We start from the raw sequence: 20035 nt of genomic DNA, 5'->3' as shown, positions 1-20035 counted from the left end.
TGCAATTTACTGTGGTATAATTGTATGTAAAAAGAAACAGACAGGGAAATAAATAGAGGGGCATTATAAGCCGATTTAGGACTTCTAAAATCGTATAAGCCTCTCAAAATTCGAAATTTAAAAATATTTTGCCGAAGAAAACCTTTAAGACATAACGATAAAAATAAAATCCGTACTATGTTAAATCTGCTTGCAAAATTATATTCATCTAGCCCTCTTCATTATGTATTTATCGTATTAACTTATATTCTGACAGCTTCACAGATATACTTCCTCTGAATGGATTTATATCAAAATTTTATAGAAATCTAGAAACTTGAAGCAGTAATCATATACCGAAACTCATCCGTCAAGTTCTAAGCGTTTTTGAATTGCCTGAAATAAAGATTCGTCAAAATTTCGAGTTCGAATTTTTTCGACGATTATAACACTTTGTATTTGTATATTTTATACAAGGAAATAAAAACAACTGCTTTAATTAATTATATTTCATTATAAAAACATTTCAGTCAAAACAAAAAAGAAATAAAACTATCGTTTTAACCACTCCAGTTCCTCCTAAAATTAAGCAGGGGGAGAATGCAGATGCTGAAATTTTTGCATAGGACGCCCAACGAGCTGAATAGGGATATATTACAAGAAGAAGAAAAAAAAATCAAAACAACTACTTGGCTCTGTTTCTAAATTTTAAACTCTTTCCAAAGACCATATTTAAAACAAGGCTATCGTTAAAGTCAAACTCATTAAGATTCAGTAACAAAACTCTATAAATAGATATGCAGAAAGAAAGCTGCTCAGAACACCCAAGCTGATCGAAAATATTTATGCGTTTTTCAATTAAGGTTAATAACATAAACTGATTGTCAGCGACAACCAGCATTTAAATCGCAACGGCTGATGAAATAAATAGTGTAAATAGGGGGTGACTGAACCTCAAAGATAAGTGAGATTTTTAATCTTAAATATGTTCAATAAATTTATTAACTGATTATGAATGCAAACAAAACAAATCTACTACTATATAGATGTTTAAAGGAGAAAACTATACAAAGAAAACGAGAGATTCCGTTAGTTAAGAATGCTTGCAAATCAAATTTTTGAATTGATAAAAATTTAAACAAGAAGTTCCATTTTTTATTTAAAAAATTAAAGTTTTATTTTAAAGTTTATTTTTCTTGCATTCTGTACTCATTTATAAAACACTTAATTTGCAACTCAACAAACAAACAAAAAAAACACGAAAATTAAAAATTAAATGCCCATACAGAGATGTTATTTACGAAAAAAATTAACACTGCAATATTTTTTTTAAGTTTTTGTTAGTCTATAAAATTCTTCATTTTTTTTTAAATTAAAATTTTAAATTCGGGAAAAAAACATTACAAAAAGTTTTAAGCTACTCTTCCATAAACTCTGGAAGTAAAGGAAATATTGCTTTCGTGGTAATATTTTTCTTCCTTTATGAACGCAACACCTGAAGTGTTGACAAACGACGAAGTGGAATGATTATCTTTTGTTACAACACTTGCGCAGCGGCAAGAATCAGTACTACTTAAGCAACAGTTTTTCTTTCACTAGCTAAGCAAAGGAACGGAGCGAATGAGTTTCGTTACTGAGCGTGCGTAGCAGTAAAAATCGATACCGATTGGAAATTCTCTATGAGGTGTACCTTTTTATGCAAAATTTCCCTTGAATGATGAAAACTGAAACAAATGCTAGTGGACTGCTGATGGATTTGGATTTAGTACGAAAATTAAATTTGTGAATATATTTACACAAAGGAAAAGGGTTGGTGATACTGCAGTTTAGCAGCACATATGGATGAACCGTCCCTGTCTGTATCAAATGAAGCTAAAATGAATGAAATGAAATTAGTACCAAATTCATTTGGTACTAACTCGTAAGTATCAAATCATTCATTCACTCATTTTTAGTACAGCTTTGATGGTCTTCAGTTAGACCTTAAAAAATTAGGTATTGGTTCTTAAAGTGAGAAAAAAAAAGTTGCATTTTGTTTGTATTTATGTTTGCTTGTTTACTCAAATTTTATTAAATCTATATTGCCTGCAGACATAAATAAATCATCTTGATGCGTGAAAATATTTAATATAAGTAATAATAATTCATTTACAGACAAAGAATAAAAAAACATGAAACTGAGGCAAGAGCATTTTTAACGAACAATACAGAGTTCTAAACGATTTTTTTATATGTGATAAAATTAATTTTATTTTTGACTAAAACGTTGGTAAGAAATAGAAATTCCTCTTTGGATTAAATATAGGGGGAAAGTTAAAGCGCGACAATAAATAAATGATGCAGTTTCTTCTGTTCAAGCAGATATTATGTCTGCTTTATGGCAAATTTTAAATTAGAAACCAAACACAACAGAATCTCTTTAGCACCTTACTTTGTTTTTGTCCCGAATCATTCCAACCTTAAAATATCCGTACAAAATTGCATGAATTCATCAACGCGTAGTTTACTGCGCACTTTTGATAGATACATCAAGTAAAGACGCTGTTGTTGTTGTTTTGAAGTTGCTGTTGTTTAGTTCACGCAACAAAACTAGCCAAAAAGTAGAATTATAACAGCCGACTCGAGATCTCTTCAATTGTGCTTGTATATTTAACAGCTAATTAGTGAAAGAATCGGGAGATGTAATAATTTGAAGATAAAATATAAAATGATTAATATCTTCTATGAACCTAACAATAAACTAAAGCAGTTGTGTAATGTTTTCTTTTAATAGATCTATATCATCGCATTGCACTGCTAATAACCTACACTTTGTAACTGTTTAATTTGCCGCTTTTTTAAAGCAAAATTAAGGCTTTTTGAAGATGGATTTCATCAATGTAAATCATGGTCAAATAACAAGAGTGACATTTTCTCAAAATTCCACGCCTTTCCAACAGATATTTGATCGATGAAGTCGAATTTAATATGCATGAAGCCCGCATACACTACATATCTTCGACGGAATAAAGTTTCGAATCTGGCAGACAGCAGTAGAGCTCTCATATTTTGAACCAAAATTCGAAATTGACTAATTGAAAACGTTTTATTATAATACTATTTTTATCCGATTTTGGTGTATGTTAAGATTTGAGTTTCAGCGTAAAATTTTTAAATTCATTTCGCATTAAAATGCAAAAGATACGTAATTTTTTTTTTTTTTTCGCCGCTACAAGAACAAGTACCAAGGCGCACGATTTACAACTATTTTATATTTGTTCCATAAATCTTGGAAGAATGCCCGAACATTAATACTCAGCGTTTAAACAATTTACGGACGACTTCAGTTTCACCAATATATTAGATAAGACGCCTTATATTCAAATGCTCAACCTTTTTATAGAATATGCCTATACATAGAATCTTACTCTTTTATCTAAACAAGGTTCAGGTTACATTGCATTATTAACCTTTCATCTTGATACAATTCTAATATTTTGTTCAACACATTTTCTAAAATATTGAGAAAAATGCATGTTTTCAAGAGGTATTAAAAAAATTCATAGTCTACTTATTGTTATTAGTCTACTAACTTATGTTGATACGCTAGCAAGGATAGACCAGATCTTTATAAAATCATTATAAAATAGAAATTCCGAAACTACAAATCGCTACACCGACTGGAAAAACACAGAAAAACAGAGTCGCGGAAAATAAGTCGCGTCCTGTCAGATGTCAGTTCCTAATTTTACTTTCATATAACTTTCTAAAATCATGATTTAAAAAACGTCAGATTAAAATAGTTCAATAAAATTTATCAAATAGCTTTAATAAAATTTCTTTTTTAATTATTATTTATCTATTTTCACTTTGTTTTCATGATTTCATTTTACGTGGTATATGTATATTTGCTTTTTAGTTTTCACATACACCATACTTTGTTGGCCAAACGAGGCAGCTACTGTGACAGATGCACAAATCAAAACCAGATGTTCTTTCCCCCTCTACGAACCTCCTCACAATAGAAAACTGATCTGCCTCTCCCTATATGCTGGGGTAGAAGGGAAGCGACTGCTAAATAGAATTCAATATATCGATTGCTTATTTCGTATGTGAATGTGAAAAGCAAAAATTGAAGGGAAAAAGGGGAATATTTAATAAATTCTGTAGTTATAATTAAAAGTAAAAATCTCTAAATTGGCTCAGCTTTCAGACAATTCCATTTCGCTTGAGATATTTAGAAGATATATAGCAAGCAGAAGCTACACGCAGATAATTTTCCGATGTCCACGGATTCTTAGCCGTGGTAAATAATAAGGAGAGTATTCTAAATTTTCACACAGTACAAATGGAAAGATGTTTGAGTCATCTATATCTATACTTATAAAAACGCTCAATGTGTGTGTGTGTTGGCGCTCTACAGGCCAGACCATTCAACCTACAGCTACCAAATTTGGCACGTGTATACCTTGGAGGCCAGGAATGTGCATCTGAGGGTGATTTTTTCGAATTTTTAATTAGAATTTTAATTATTTAAAAATTAAGCGAAATTTTGGCGTGTTTCTGCTATAACTTCCGAAAATATTACCGCTCAAAAAAGATTTTCACATGAAGTTAAAGATCAAAAATTTATCTTTTAAATGATACCAATGTTTTAATCTTAAAATTAAATTTCTATTTTTAATTAATTTTTAAATAAATAATTTAACTATATTTTTCAACAATTTTTTTTCGTACAAAATAAAAATAAATTTTAAGCTGCACGAGCACGTTTCGCATTCATGGGGAAAAAATTAGCTTTTTTCAAAGTGTTGCCATCACATCGATTAAAGTTCCATTTAAAAATAAATTAAATCTTTTTGGAAATGTAATCTGCAAAAATATGATTTTCGTCACGTGTCTGTAGGAAATAAAACAAATATAAAATATTTTTTTCTAAAAAATAAATTCAAGAAAAATTATTTTATGATCTTTTACACTATCTGTATTATTAATCCAATAAATAAGTTTTATTTTAAGGCAAGTTTTGTTTAATATGAACAGGATATCCATTCAAATCGGGGCCACACTGCTAATTTGTAAACCTTTAGTAATAGACACAGATCTTCTAAAATGGTCTAAATGGAAAATGATTATATTTTATGTAACTTGATCCAATAAATACTCTAATATCTAACGAATTTTTGATTTTACATAAAGCTTCTGCTGTGGAAATCCCGTTTAACAAAATGTTCTTGAAACGCTAATATTTTAAATAAAGAATTAATTTCCAATCAACAAAATCAATCACTTAAACTGACTGATTTATAAAAATTTGAATAACACTATTCAATAAAAAAAGGATAATTTTAGATTTTCCATCGATCGTTTTAAAGAAAATACGCCAATCAGCGAGCAGGTTTCTCAAGATTAATTGGCCTATGATTATGAAAATGTTGAGTTTTTCTAAATTTTTAACATTCAAAACTTCATAAATCAGTCTTAGTTAATCGTGGAAAATAGGAACATTCATTCATTTATTTAAAATTTGGTGTGTCCAGAATATTTCTCAGAATATGATACCTTACTGCATAAAATTTAGACTTCATAATTTTTGAAATATATTTATAGGCCGGAACAAAATATTATTATTGATTTCATTTCAATCCTTTTGAAAGCAAAACTAAAAACTGAATTTTATGCTGAATCTGAGAAATTTTTGTTGAATTATTCTTTGAGATATTACGCAAATTATGAAAAATATTTTGTAGTTCACATAAGACTTAAATACCGAACGATTCTGTTTGCAGTATTCATATTCAATAATAATAATAATAAATAAATAACAACAAAAATGATAAATAAAATAAAACGTTTGGTTTCATTAAAAAATATCTTTACATTAATTGCAATTTCAGCATTTCCACTTTAAATTAAAGTTGAAGTTTTACCGGAAATGACAACACATTAGCAAAATATATATAGTAAATTGAACGAAACGATCTAAACAACAGTATAAATTTGGTATGACTATCAAAATTTGAAGATTAAAAATGTTTTATTTGAGAAGCTATTAAGAGACAAGTTACTTAAAATATTTAATTGAAAATTGTAGCGAGCGGTAATACTGGTGAACCGGCTGGTCGCCAAAGGCGGCTAGTAAGATATAATTAAAGAGCAGAGAGTTGTTCGTATCCATGGATGGATATTTGATAGAATCTGCTTTCAAATTCTGAAAGTTTGAATATGAAAACTAAACATGAGGAAATATCTGCGGGTTTAAAATGAAATTATATATTTAAATTTGCTTTAATTTCTTTATCGGATCTTCTCTTTGATTATTTCTTTATTATAATTTTCTATATTCAATAATAATGATGGAAAATAGAAAATTTATATGCGAAACCTAACAACTTTCTTTTTATTCATAACTACAGGGTTTCGTTCCCAACTCGCTATCGCTCGCCAACCCCGATGTTGTCCTTGAGTCATGCCTGTTAATATTTATTGATTCAATTTTTCACGTTTTACCGCCAACATAGCAGTTTCATGGTCAGGTTTTCTTTTCAAACTGGCAGATTCTCGCTCGGTCGGTCTTCGTACTTTTTTTTTTTTTTTTTTTTCCATCTGATATCGTAGGACGCCCCATTACAATTTTACAAAAAATACAGGTTATGCTTCAATATTCTGACAATTGCTAGCCGAGAAACGAAAAAGTTACATTATTCGAAATAAGGTGAATAAACCGGAAAGCTATTTATTAGTAATGTCACAAATAGTTTGTCTAAAAGTAGAATTAACAAATAACATTGTTTTAAACTCATTTACTGTTAAATTTGGTGTTAGTTAAAACTTTACTATTTTTCCTATCATTATTTCACCAATAAGTGCAATATAAATGCTTACTACGACATAATTTTCATTAAATACTTCAAACAATACAGACAAAACAAACCTCAAAAGTCAAGGTCAGGTGTCTCTTTGTCTATCAATCTCAACGCGAATGAAACGCAATGTTTACATAATTTCTTATATAATAAAGGGGTAAATATAAAAAGAAACTTCCCTGTTTCTCAGAAAATATTTCAGACTCCTGCACCCCAGATAACAGTAACTAATTATGGGTGATGGTGTAAATAAAATAAGTTAATGAAAAAACGAATCGAAATTGCGGAATCTTGAAAAGTTGAGTGATAGTCTTTGATATCTACTTTTTAGTTATATATGTTACACAACATGACTACTTAATGAAGTTCGTGATGAAACTGTATAATTTATGAAAGGTATAAAAGAGACAATGACAAGAGAATTTCTTCACAAACATTGTTTAGATAGAAAATTTCAGCATCAAATGAAAACAAAACAGGTGAACAAGCCCAAAGACAATGAAAAATCACTTTTTTTTTTTTTTTTTTCATTTAAATACTCCTATGAAAGATTCCTTTTCCTCTGTTTCTAATTATGTTGCAGATAGATGTACGTTATGAACTACTCGTACATAGATATTGCATATTGAAATAGATATTGCATCTATTTCTATAAATAAATGAATAATTTATATGAGGGAGAGGAGAACAGGTGTCCGTTTTAAGAAATAGGTTAATTTTATTTCATTAAAAAAAATTAATCTTAGTTTCCATTGCGATTTTCAACCTGGTTAGTAGGTAAGAAATATCGGTTATGTAAGAACCATCAAAAATCAATATATCAGATTAAGCCATGGTAAGCGATTACCGTTTATCGTAAAATAAATAGTAAATATGACGGTCATCAAGAAAGTAAATTTTCAAAACAGGAAATAAACAGTTATTTATGTTATTATTAATTATGTTATTTGAAACAGAAACAGGGTTCATTAACACATTGACAGCCGCGCTGAATTTCTTAAAATACAATTTATATGGGCTCACCGGTCACCTCCAATGCAGTCAAGATATTAAATTATTTTTCAACATATTCGCTACCCAAATTGAAACATTTGCCATAGCGTGAAATCAATTTGTGTGCTCTTGTGATGTTGAAAGCTACCGCATGTAACAGAAGTCGATCTATAACGGATATCACGTCTTTCGGCACTTACCTGGCATAGAAATTCCTGATCAAAAACTGCTTAGTAGCAATTTCTGGTCGCAAAGATCGGAATATCTTCGGGAAAAGACGTCTGAGATATATGCACGTTCAAACAATATTTTTCCCGAACACTTTGTATCATAAGCCTCACAAGATCGTCTTTAATGTTGGGCAATTTCCTACTCAGCTCTTGACTCTGAATATTTTGGTAACTTCTGGAGTATCAACTACTCCTATTTATTGTCCATGATATTCAACCCAAATTTTATTATTGATCTATTCATTCAGCAGAATAGAAGGAATAAAGAGGCCACATGTTCAGTTGCTACAACCCCAGTAATTAGACCAAACCAGAAGTTTAGACTTTCGAGGACGATACTCACTTTCTTAATTTCGCTTTTGGCAGTGCATAAAACACTAGCTTATAGAAAGTCGAAAAACTAATTTTACCACATCTCTAAAAACTTTTTTCCTTTTGAATGGTTCGTCTAATATTTCGCCTAGCAAAATCTAAAGCATAATATGATAAATTATCTTACATCCTATTGAAAACAAGGAACAAGTACAAAATCCGCCTTCCAAGGTTTTTCATAATTTTTAATAAATTTTTTTGAATGATAAGATTTTGTGCTAGTCTGTAAATATACAAATTACAATTAAAATATCAAAAATTCCCTTATGTTCTACCATTTACCACTGTATTCAGTTTTCCAAAATAGTGGAAAACTAAAAATGAGGAAGAGAATAATTTCTTTGTTCCAAGCAATGCTTGAAAACACAAAGCCTCTTTTCAACTGCTTCTTCTCTCCCTTGGTTTAAAAAACATATCCATCAACAAAATGTCTACTGAAGGAAGAAGGGTGAAGGCAGCTGTGGTCTGAAGGCGTGAAAACAGGATGATTACAGCTGAAAAAATAAAGACTAACTATTTAAAGAAAATAAATTTAGACTTTCTTAGTTTATACTTTTTTAGCCATGGAATAAAATTTTGGTGGAGACGAAAAATTTAGACGTTGATTTACAGTTAATATTTTATATTATCTAGAAAGAACTTTATTACTTAATTCAAACAAGACATTTTAGTCGATGATAATTCATTACTTAAAATATAAACTTTTATAAATAATTCATTAGTTGTATAATTAATAATCATTAACAGAGCAAGTTTTCAAATATTAGCTTTAAAAAACTAAAAGTGTTCACAGAATATCACAGGTTACTTAAATACTGGTGTAAAATAAAATCGTTTTTAAAATATTGTATAAAAATAGTTCCTTGCCGTAAAAAAATAATATTTTTAATTAAATTACTATTTATTATATAATTAATATTTATATATAATCAGAAATTATTTAATTATTTGAAACCAAAACATTGCTATATTAAATCTCTCCTCCCCCTGTTACTTCCTGGTCTTCTTTTTTGAATTCAAAAAGAATTTGTCATTTTTCCAAGTTTTAATTTATTGATAATTTTTAACAAAAATTTCTGATTAAATAAAATTGATACTTTTTTCTTCCACCTAAAGCAGCGTTTCCGAACTTTTTAATTTTTCTCGCGTGCCCTTTTGATGAATATTTTCTTATTTCGAACCATTCAAGCCGTGTGGCCAAAATCCTCTTAGAGGAAGTCTGTCTGTCCGTCTGTTCGAATATAAAATAATACGATAACTACAAGATGAAGAGGACTAGACAGATGAAATTCGATATACGTATTAAACATCTATAGCGTAGGCACCGTAGACACTTATATTTGGAGCCAAATCCAGCAAAAACTTGATTTATGTTGGTCTATGCTTTCAGAAGCATGTAAATGCGATAACTGAAAAACGCAATGACTTAAATATATAAAATTTTTATATGACTTTGCAACTGCAATTGTAGTTTTGTATCAAATCTAGGCTGGAAAAAAATACGCTTAAAACAGAAATTCAATTTTCGAATATTATTATCCGCATACCACGGATTAATCGCCAAAAAAAAACTCGCCAAAGGTCATATGATAGATTCAGAAAAACTGCTAAATTCAAGCTAAAAGTTAATATTTCGTAACTATCATAAGCCAAAGCCAGGTAGGGCATTCTCTGCTTTACTCAAGATCCACATTTTTTTTGCGGGGGACGTGAAAACTGCGTAGAACACATCCGATGGTTATCCCTTATAGTTGGCATTTTCCACGATTACTAACATCAGCTTTGCGCATCACGAATTGGGAAGCTCTGATCTTAAGAAAGGTACACGAAATATTTAATGGGATTAGCAAACAGATTCAAACATGAATTATTTCAAACCTTTCAGAAAATGTTATTTAAAACTTGCGCCTGAAAGTCCAAAAGGGTTTCTCATTTTCTCTAGCGATGTTAATTTTGTTTTTTAAAAATATTTCAAAATCCAGTGTACTAAACAGATGTGTTGAGGTTCAAAAGGAAATTTAGTCCAGATTTTTAAGCTAAGATGCTTCTTTTAAACATATATATAATGAAATATTCTCGCACAAAAGCTAAATATCAGAAATAAAGGTTCGATCAAATGCAGTTTTTATAATTACGAATAGCTAGCTATCAATGCATCTTCGTCGAAAAAAATCAACTGAATCTCTTATGCTAACTTAAATAAACAAACCAAATTTTTAAAAATATAAATAAGCTATAGTTCCTATACAAACGGTAAACACAGATCAAAATATTACAAAGTTATCTTTGAGTAAGATAAACAAGGCTTTACAGTTCTAAAAACCGACTTGGACCGGCGCACTGTTTACAACTACAGATCTCCCTTTAATCCCACAGAGTGGAGTATAATTATACGACAGAGGAAGTGCTATATTAGCCATTAGGCGAGAGGAGAGTTGTAGAGGCAAAAGAGTAACAACAGCTTCGAAGTTGGAAGAATGCCATCACAGTGGAAAGTTGCAAGGACGTTTTTAAGGGTTTGGTAGAGATTGTTCAATTGTTCGCAATGAGCGATAAATATATGAATCACTTGAGAAAATAATATATAATTCGAGTAAAAGAAACAGTTTTTTTTTTTTTTTTCAAATAATGTATCTTCCAACTTTGTAACGGACGAAATTTTGAATAATGGGATAGGGAGGGCAGAATTCGAAATGATTATTCTTGAATTTATATTCCAACGGACGTTCACTTGAGATTTTTTTTCTCTCTAGTAATAGGCAAAAAATTCGATTTCGTGATTTTGACGGATCTCCATGTTTCGAATTCTGGTAAGGTTTGAAAAGCACTTGTTTAGAATTATTTGTCTATCCGTCCGTCTGTTTTAGAACATGACAATTCAAAAATGCTTTGAACTAGAAGGATAGGTTTTGATATATAATATTTACACCAAATTTGTAGATTCCTATCGAATTTTGAACGATAACAAATCATAAAAGGTTTGTTTAGCTAGCTGTCCAAGTACAAGCAAATAATAATAATAAAGATAATACAGAAGTGCACAGTTTTGCCATTTAAACTATGGATCCGTATCAAATTTTGAGCCAAATCTGTCAACAGTTGATAATTTGTCGGCCTGAGTATATTAATTATTGAATGCATAAAACAATTTTCATATTGTTCCTACCTATTAAAAAATTGATAAAAATTAGACAAAGACCACAATTGAGTTATAGAACCAAAAATACCATATCCCATAAATTGGAACAATTTTAAAAACATTTTACTATTACTACTGTAACTTGTTTTTTTATTACTATTTACAATACAATTTCATTTTAGTTAATGTTAAAGCCATCAGTTTCTAAAAGTAAAAGAAATTATTTAAAAAATTATCAAAAATATAAAATTAATATGAAAAAATATATACATTGTATCAAAGAAAATTTTAAAAATAATTAGCCATTAAAATTTCATAGATATCTCTAAAATTCTTTTAACTTATAATCGTACACCTTAAATATATTTATCTTCATCTCCAGATTAGATTACAGTTCCTCAAGTTACATTTTTTTTATGTTTAGAAAGTATAGGGATAAATATTGATCAAGATAAATATTATCCTAAGTCACTGGATCTATTAAATCAACAAGGAACTTTAGATATTATATTTGATATTTAACTATACACTAAATATTATTTATTATCTTCATCATCATTTTTTCAAAAAAATAATGCAAGCTTATTTTAAAAATGAATTTACATTTCAATACAAACAACTAAAACTAGCAACTGAACATTAGTTCTGAAGTTCCAAAAATTTTAAATTAATAATATGACAATTTTATTTCATACATTGAACTTAATTTTCAAATTACTATATTTTGTGTAATCATTTAACTAGATTTGATTCTTAAAATATATTATTGGGAACAAAAATGAAATAAGCATGTGGCCATCTCATAAGCCAATGTCTTTTTGTACCTTGAAATAATAAAATACTCCCAATATTTTAAATAATGCAGAAAATTCTGATAAAGAAATTTAATAAGTGCTAGAACAAAGGTTTGCAAATGATACTGAAATAAAGAAGGGAAAAAATATATTTATGAAAAGGAATTGTACATAAGATGTAAATGTAAAAGCAACGCACTCCAAGTAAGCAAGTGAATACAGTCAAAATGAAACAAATCAATCATAAAGTGCCTCAAGCATAAAATTACCAACTAGAACTTTTGTAACAAAATTAAGATGAAAAACAAAACTATTTTATTTATCATATAAAGCTTTCAAGTATAAACTTTTTTGAAAAAATATTTACAAAAGGAAGAACATTTTATTTGCTTGTGCATGAAATAGTAATTGAAATCTTACATATAATTCAAATTCAAATGCCAAGTTGGGTTCATCATCTTCTATTTAAGGGGGAAGTACACTCAGACAATTAAGATAGATGAATATTGTGGAATCAAGATAGAAACTGAAACTGCTTTTCAAACTTTAAATTATTCATCTTAAAAAAGATTAGGTTAAAAAAAAGAAGAAAGAAATTTCAAATGCAAATTAGAACTGAAAGCAAGTAAATATAGAGGCAGAATTCAATAATAACAAAATATTAATTAATAGGAGTTGTATTCTATTTTTATTTAAAACAAAATTATGAATGTTATTTGAGAAAATATCAATATATTAAGGTTTGTCAATTCCATTCTAAGAATTGTCACTTTATAAATTTTGAAAGCCATGCCAAATGGCAAATGTGGCCCTAGACAGAGCAAATTTTAAGGCCCTGTAAATAAACTGGTCCTTAGTTTTACATTTCAATGCATTTCTTTAAATTCATTAGCATGTTTAAGATTTTTAGGTTAACTTTTTATTTCATTAGCATTATGAAAATATATTTATTTTCACTTATTTATTATGAATCATGGATTGGATCCCCATGGATCCCCAATTGAATAAAATATCATTGAAGCAGATATTTGCCCTTTAAAATTACCATAAAAAACTAAGTAAATTTGATTAAATATATAGAACCCGAAATATATAGTTCTTAATAAAATTTTAGTATTATTCTAAAGTTTTATAATTTATCGGATTTCTATTTTTTATAAATTTTTTTGTTTGAGAACTAGAAAAAATAAAGTTTTTAAATTGATTTACTGCAATTATGCTCTCAGACTAGCAGGTCTAAGCAGCTAGTTAGAAAGCCACCAATGACATGCTATTGTATGTATGCAATCTTAATCAGCCCTATCTGTAATTATCAAAAAGAATGATTAATGATTTATAAATTTTAGCATTTCACGTTTAAATTTGTACACCCATATCTTTCAAAAACAATACTTATTATTGGTTAGAAGGCATAAATCTTGAAAAAAAAAAAAATCTGTTGAATAAATGTTTTTAGTTTACAATTCTATTAACACAACAAGATATTGCAAAATATCTCCATGGAATTGGAATCCCATATAGTATTGTTAAGATACAGCAATATTGTAAAGTATCTTAAGCTAATCAAAAATTTGAAACAGCAGAAATATTTATATTCTCTAAAAAGAGAACTTCTGTAACAGTAAAGAAAAATGGTTAAAAAAATCATGCCTGTTATAAAAATTACCATTAACATGTTATAAAAATTAATATTTTTATAAATAGTGCTATTAAAAAAATTAGAAACAACATTTTGATGACTTATGCATACAATAATAGAACTAGTTTAAATAATAGTAGAAACTTATTATCGCACATTTAATTTTAACTAATGAGAATTCATAGTAGTACCGAAAGCCCAGGGCTGATTTTTTTTTAATCCTTTAGAAGTTTAAATCACAACCACGGACGATTTTATTGATAGGAAAGTCCTAGGGAAGTCACAATAATGGGCTGCTTGCCCATAAAACAAAATTCCTTTGTTCAGTCAATTTCCACCTCATATAAAAGATAATTATTAGAATGTAACATATATTAATCAATATATGTAAAAGCATTAATGATACTTTAAATGTATTAGTAACCATTACAAATATATATATATATTTTTTTTTACTTTCTACATAAATTTAGTTAATTTAAAAAATAATACAATTTTTATTTCAAATGTGCTATCTTGTCTTTGATGCGTTTGATTATGCTTATGAAAAGTGTGTATTAATAAGTTTCACTAAGGGGCAACAATTTTTTTTGTACGAACATTGATTGCTACTAATCTTTATGTTTGTATTAATCAAATTTCAATGGAGTATTTTTAAAAGACTGAAAGGAACAAGATTCTTTCAAAGAATAAATTAAGGAAACATCCAACAGAGGTCAAGGATTTTCAAATAACTTCTATGATGATTCCTAGAAGCCATAAAGTACTCAGAACAATAAAGACAATGAAAGATACAAAGTACGCTTTTTAAGAGCATGAAAGAATAGCAAGAATACATCAGTCTGCAGAGAAACAACTTATCATTTTTATCTAGATATTTTGTCTTTATCAGGGCTAAGTTTTACTGTTATACTATTTTGAAAAATTGCTTAGAATTGTTAATGAAAAAAATCATCCATTTCTAAAATTTTATAATAATCTTAAAAGGACTCATAATCTATAATAAATCTCAGCAATTAAAGAACTAAACAGAAATTATAGCAACACAAATTTTGAAAACATCTTTCTCTACAAAAAATATATTCACTTACATATGTCAACCTAAATTTAAAAAAAAAAACAATACCTTAAATCTATTAAACAAATTCTGAGATTGCAAAAGTATCAAAGCTTATTCAAACAAGAGTGATCCAACACTGAAATTGACGAAAGTAGACATTTAAGAAACTGCGACTCAAGGAAAACTAATCGATCTGGGAATAATAACAACTGAATATTAAAACCAATCACCAATTCAAAGAATAATGAGAAATGTAAGCCTCTTACGATAAATATTAAATAGTATAATATACGTTATTTTAAAATTGAAACACATTATTAAATATGTAAATGAATATTTACTGTTTAAAATATGAGTTAATAAAGACTGACATTTTCTTTCTTTTTACTTTTTAAAATAAATATTAATTTTATAAAAATTTAATATGAAAAGTTTTTTTAGTTAACATTTGTTTGGGTAACAACACTGATATAGATTTTTTTTTTATCAGAGACGGATATCTTTGCACTAGTTTTAATCTTTATATGCATTCATTCATATACTCTTTCTATTTTTGTTATCTTAGAATAGGTTATGATCATTAATTTTATTAATATTTCTTTTTTTAATCTTGAAATGCATTATACAAGAACAATATTAATTTGAAAATCTAATATAGGAAATTTTCAAAAAAGTTTTCTATCTTTTTTTAATTTTCTTATTATGTAACTTTTTCTCTTATTCCACACTAGCAATGATTGTTCAAGTTAAATAATCGAGATTCTACTGTTTTTAAATATATTATATATAAATTAAAATCTTTCTTGCACCTTTCATTAATTTTCTATATTTTGAATAATACATATATGCCGCCATATAAAATAAGCTAAAAGTACTTCTTTCTGTAGAGCGATTATAAAATAATGACTCATTTCTATTAATGTGCAAAAAATTTATCATGCATTATTTCCAAACATATTAGTAACAAGTCATAGCTATTTTTAAAAAGCCTGGTCAAGCATGCCAAAAAAACAATATCATAAATTAATCATTTGCAAATGAGAAGAATTCTGTATGCAAATTTTTCAATCTATAAATGTCTGTATATTTAATAATACAAGTAGCCCATTTGATTTAATATTTCTCAAAATAATATAAAATTCAAACACTTTTAGGGGGAATTGATTTTGAATGCCAACAAAGTAATGGAGAAAAAATAAAATATTCAATTAAACCAATTACATTTTCTTGTTTGCAAAATATTTTGTAATTAATTTTTACAAAATCCATACACAAACAGAAAGAAAAAAACATACCAAACGTAACAAAAGGAAAGGCGTTTCATTTATATACTAAAAGTTTAATAATTAAAAATTTTGTCCCTAAAAACGTTAGACCACGCCAAAACCGTTAGATTTACTTATAACAATGTACAATAATTCCTAGTCAACCAGATTTGTTGCCAAAATACAACTTACCATCCACAGAAAAAACTTCTCTCAACCAAGGGGGTAACTTCTACATACTCCAAACTTCAAAAATAATCAGTGAAGTTATAAAATCTTGAATTCAAATCAAGATGAAATCAAATTTACCGCTCTGCTTATTATCAAACAGCTGTTAAACGATGACGATGAAGGAGGAATAATCGATATAAAAGCGTTTTATTTTTTTGTAATAAACAAATAATGACAGTTCATTCAAAAAAATTCACTTTGACACTCTTAATTAAGTGTGTCATGCGCAATATATATTTTTTAATTCATCGCATTTTTTTTTAAACATAAAGAAACCACTTTGCGAGTTTTTCTTCTTTTTGGATTTTTACAATTTTTCAAATGTTGACGTTGGCTAGTTCTTGAAAGTGGTCAGTGATTGGTTATCCATTTTTCCGCATGTTTCTGCCTTTTTAATAAAATGTAATACAAGTGTGACAGGAATTTCTCTGTTCTCTTACTTTTCCTTCTCTTTCGACTTGACATTTCTAAATCGTAATCTTGGAGTAAAGCGCATTATTTGTAAATCAAAAATGTAAGTAAATATTCAAATATTTTGGCTTAATATTATGAAAATCTGTAGTTTTTGTATTTTTAAATATACGTCCGAAAGGCCACTTTTCATTTCACAATACCTATTTCTTTCACTTGTGTAATGCAACACATTTTATTAATTTATTTTTAGTTATATGAGCTTCTTGGTTTTGAATTATATTCTATTAATTTTACTTTTCTTAAATATTTTTATTTATATTTTCATAATTGGATTAACCTTTATGTAGAGAAACTTGTATTGGTTATCTTGTCTTTGTACATCATTACGTCTTGACATTTTTGTTCAATCTTATTTTTATGATTTATTCTAATTAATTAATACTGATAAATTTAATTTATTGCTCATAGATTAAAAGCTGAACAGATTTAGAAGTTTTTAAATTTGTGGTAATTTTTCTTCATGTTTGAAGCAGATTTAAATTTGCTCACTTTTATTTTAATACAAAAATAAAATCCTATGATTATAAGACATTTTTTTTTTTTTCAATATTGTCTGTTAATATATTGAACATATATTTTCTGTAATAACGCTATATTTACTATATGTATTTGCTAATAATGTAAGAAATGTATGACCTATTAATTTTTAATATTGATTCTGCAAGTAATGATAAGAGTTGAACTTTAGAAAATTTTATTCCTTATTAAATTTTTATGATATAATGAAATATATTAATCTTATTTAATTGGATTAAGAATTTCTCAGAATATTCATATTACTTTTTCAAAATAAATTCATAAAATGGAGGAATTTTTTTCTTATAGTTAATTATGTATCCTTATTTATATAATTATTAAAACATTTTAACTTTCAATTATAAAGATAAATATTTCTGATTTTATTTTGTAGATATATAAATTTATAACTCTTTTTAGATACTGATATTTTTAGAAGGTATATGAACTATGTTATTTTACTGTGACTCTTTAGTATTGATATCTACTTTCAGAGTTTTGAATGCATACCCAGGAAGTATTTCAATCCATGGGTCTGCGGCAAAATGATGTCAGAGATGGCAATCATTATATCAGTAATATGCAGTTTTAATTTGTACTGTTTGTTATTTAAAAACTTGTTGTTAGTATAAATTATAATGTAAAATTATTACATTTCTTTTTATATAACTATTATTATTATAAATTTTTTGTTCTCTTTCGTATATCTGATTTTACAACTTTCTCAAATATCGACAAAGTTACATGAAATTTTCTTAAAGAAAAGCTTCAGATTTTTTTCCCCATTAGCTTGCTTTAATTTTCTTTTTAGTTTTTACTAAACATAAAGGTCCTAGAATGTTGTTTTGTTTTTGTAGTGATAACGATTAATTTGTTTAGAGTACAACTCCTTATGCCATGACTTGAGCAAAAAATTATGAGGTTTTATACATGCAGTGCTAACCTTATTTGTCTTATAAAAATTTTAACTGCTATTGGTTTAACAGGAAATTGATATCTTAATTTTAAATGCTAATATGAAATTAATTATGAATTTTATGTACATAAAAAAAACATTTCAAATAGAATGTTATCTTTCTATTACGTACGTTTCTATTTTACATTTTATTTGCACAAAGTTTAATGATTTTAAACAAATTAACATCTCAACAAATTTGAGTTCAAATTTAAAAAACTCAATCAAATTTTAAAAAATTAATAGCATTTTATTTTTTATATATACGGAATAAATTTTATTTTTGAATTTAACACTCTTTGTAGATTAAAGTCTTATGTCTCCTGAAACAACATCGTTTTATGATAATACTCATTGATCAATGACAAAATGTTCAAAAGCAATAATAAAATCATCCATTAATAAATTCACTTTATTATCTTTCACACTATTGCCTCATTATTTTTTACTAAGATAATATAAGATATAATTTTTTTATACGGCGAATTATGGCCTTTTTTGTCGAATTCTTTATACATGCTCCTTTTCTGTATATCTTATATTGAAAATGTGTATTATTGTATACTTATAAGTTGAGAACCTCACCATTATCTTATTTAATATCTTCACTCATTAATAAAAGCAAATTTTGCATTGTTAATTTATAAATTATTTTATATGTAGGCTAGATTATAATTTCTTGATGAAAAAGGAATCCAGAATTTTAAAGTATTCTGAATTGTAGCCAAGAATTCTTCGATATTTAAGTTATTTTTAAAATTATTCCATGATTATTCTGAAGATAAAATGATATATAGGAAGTAGGTGCATCAAGATTTTCAGCATGAAGCAACTTATATTTTATTTTAAGGTTGATTTTTCTGTTATTTAATTTTATATTATATGTATTTTAAGATTTCTATGACATATCAAATGCAAGGTAGTAGAAGTTGTTTTATTGTTCTTTATTTTATATTTTGCTATATTACTTAGTTTATTATGTACTGATAAAATAAGATTGTCATATGTAGTAATGAGTTGGAAATGCATTGATTTATTAACATTGTACTTTAGTACAAACATTTGCAGATATATTATGCACTTTTTACAAATGACAAAGGATTATTCAGCAGTAATTTTTATAAAAATCTTTCTATTTTTAATGGACAAAAAATTAACTACTAAATCCTTTAGAAAAAATATTAAACCAAAAAATTTTTTAAAAATTGTGCTTTTGAATGAAAAATGTCATTGTTATTTTTTGCTTCAAATTGTACTTAAATTTATATTTGTGGCTGGTTTTTTTTTAATTAAATCCATATAAATGTGGAGAGAGAAGAGGTAAAATTTTTTTTTTTTTTTAAATTCAGTTTTATCATTAAAAGCTGCTTCTAAGTTTGAAGATGTCTTAAATAAAATGGGTTTTGGTTATTTTTGTTGAAATTTTATTTTATGAAAACTATTTAAGTCCTAGATTCTTTCAACTTGGAAATTTTATAGGTTTTTTTTATTGTTTATATGATAAGTCATTATATTTTGTGAAGAAATAATTTATTAATTTTTC

At 27.2% G+C, this 20035-nt stretch overlaps 1 protein-coding gene across 1 annotated transcript in view; it reads left to right on the top strand.

Annotated features, from left to right (window-relative positions):
* Window positions 1-1650: 1650 nt before the first annotated feature.
* LOC129981351 (coiled-coil-helix-coiled-coil-helix domain-containing protein 5-like) overlaps window positions 1651-20035 on the top strand; it is a 31109-nt gene continuing 12724 nt past the window's right edge. Inside the window, exon 1 of the mRNA XM_056092173.1 lies at window positions 1651-1900. Coding sequence (XP_055948148.1) covers window positions 1818-1900 — 83 coding nt within the window. The 5' untranslated portion in view covers window positions 1651-1817. The remainder of the gene's footprint in view (window positions 1901-20035) is intronic.

Source organism: Argiope bruennichi, chromosome 8 (assembly GCF_947563725.1).
Source record: "Argiope bruennichi chromosome 8, qqArgBrue1.1, whole genome shotgun sequence".
Classification (NCBI taxonomy): domain Eukaryota; kingdom Metazoa; phylum Arthropoda; class Arachnida; order Araneae; family Araneidae; genus Argiope; species Argiope bruennichi.
This window is presented reverse-complemented; position numbering and strand designations above follow the sequence as displayed.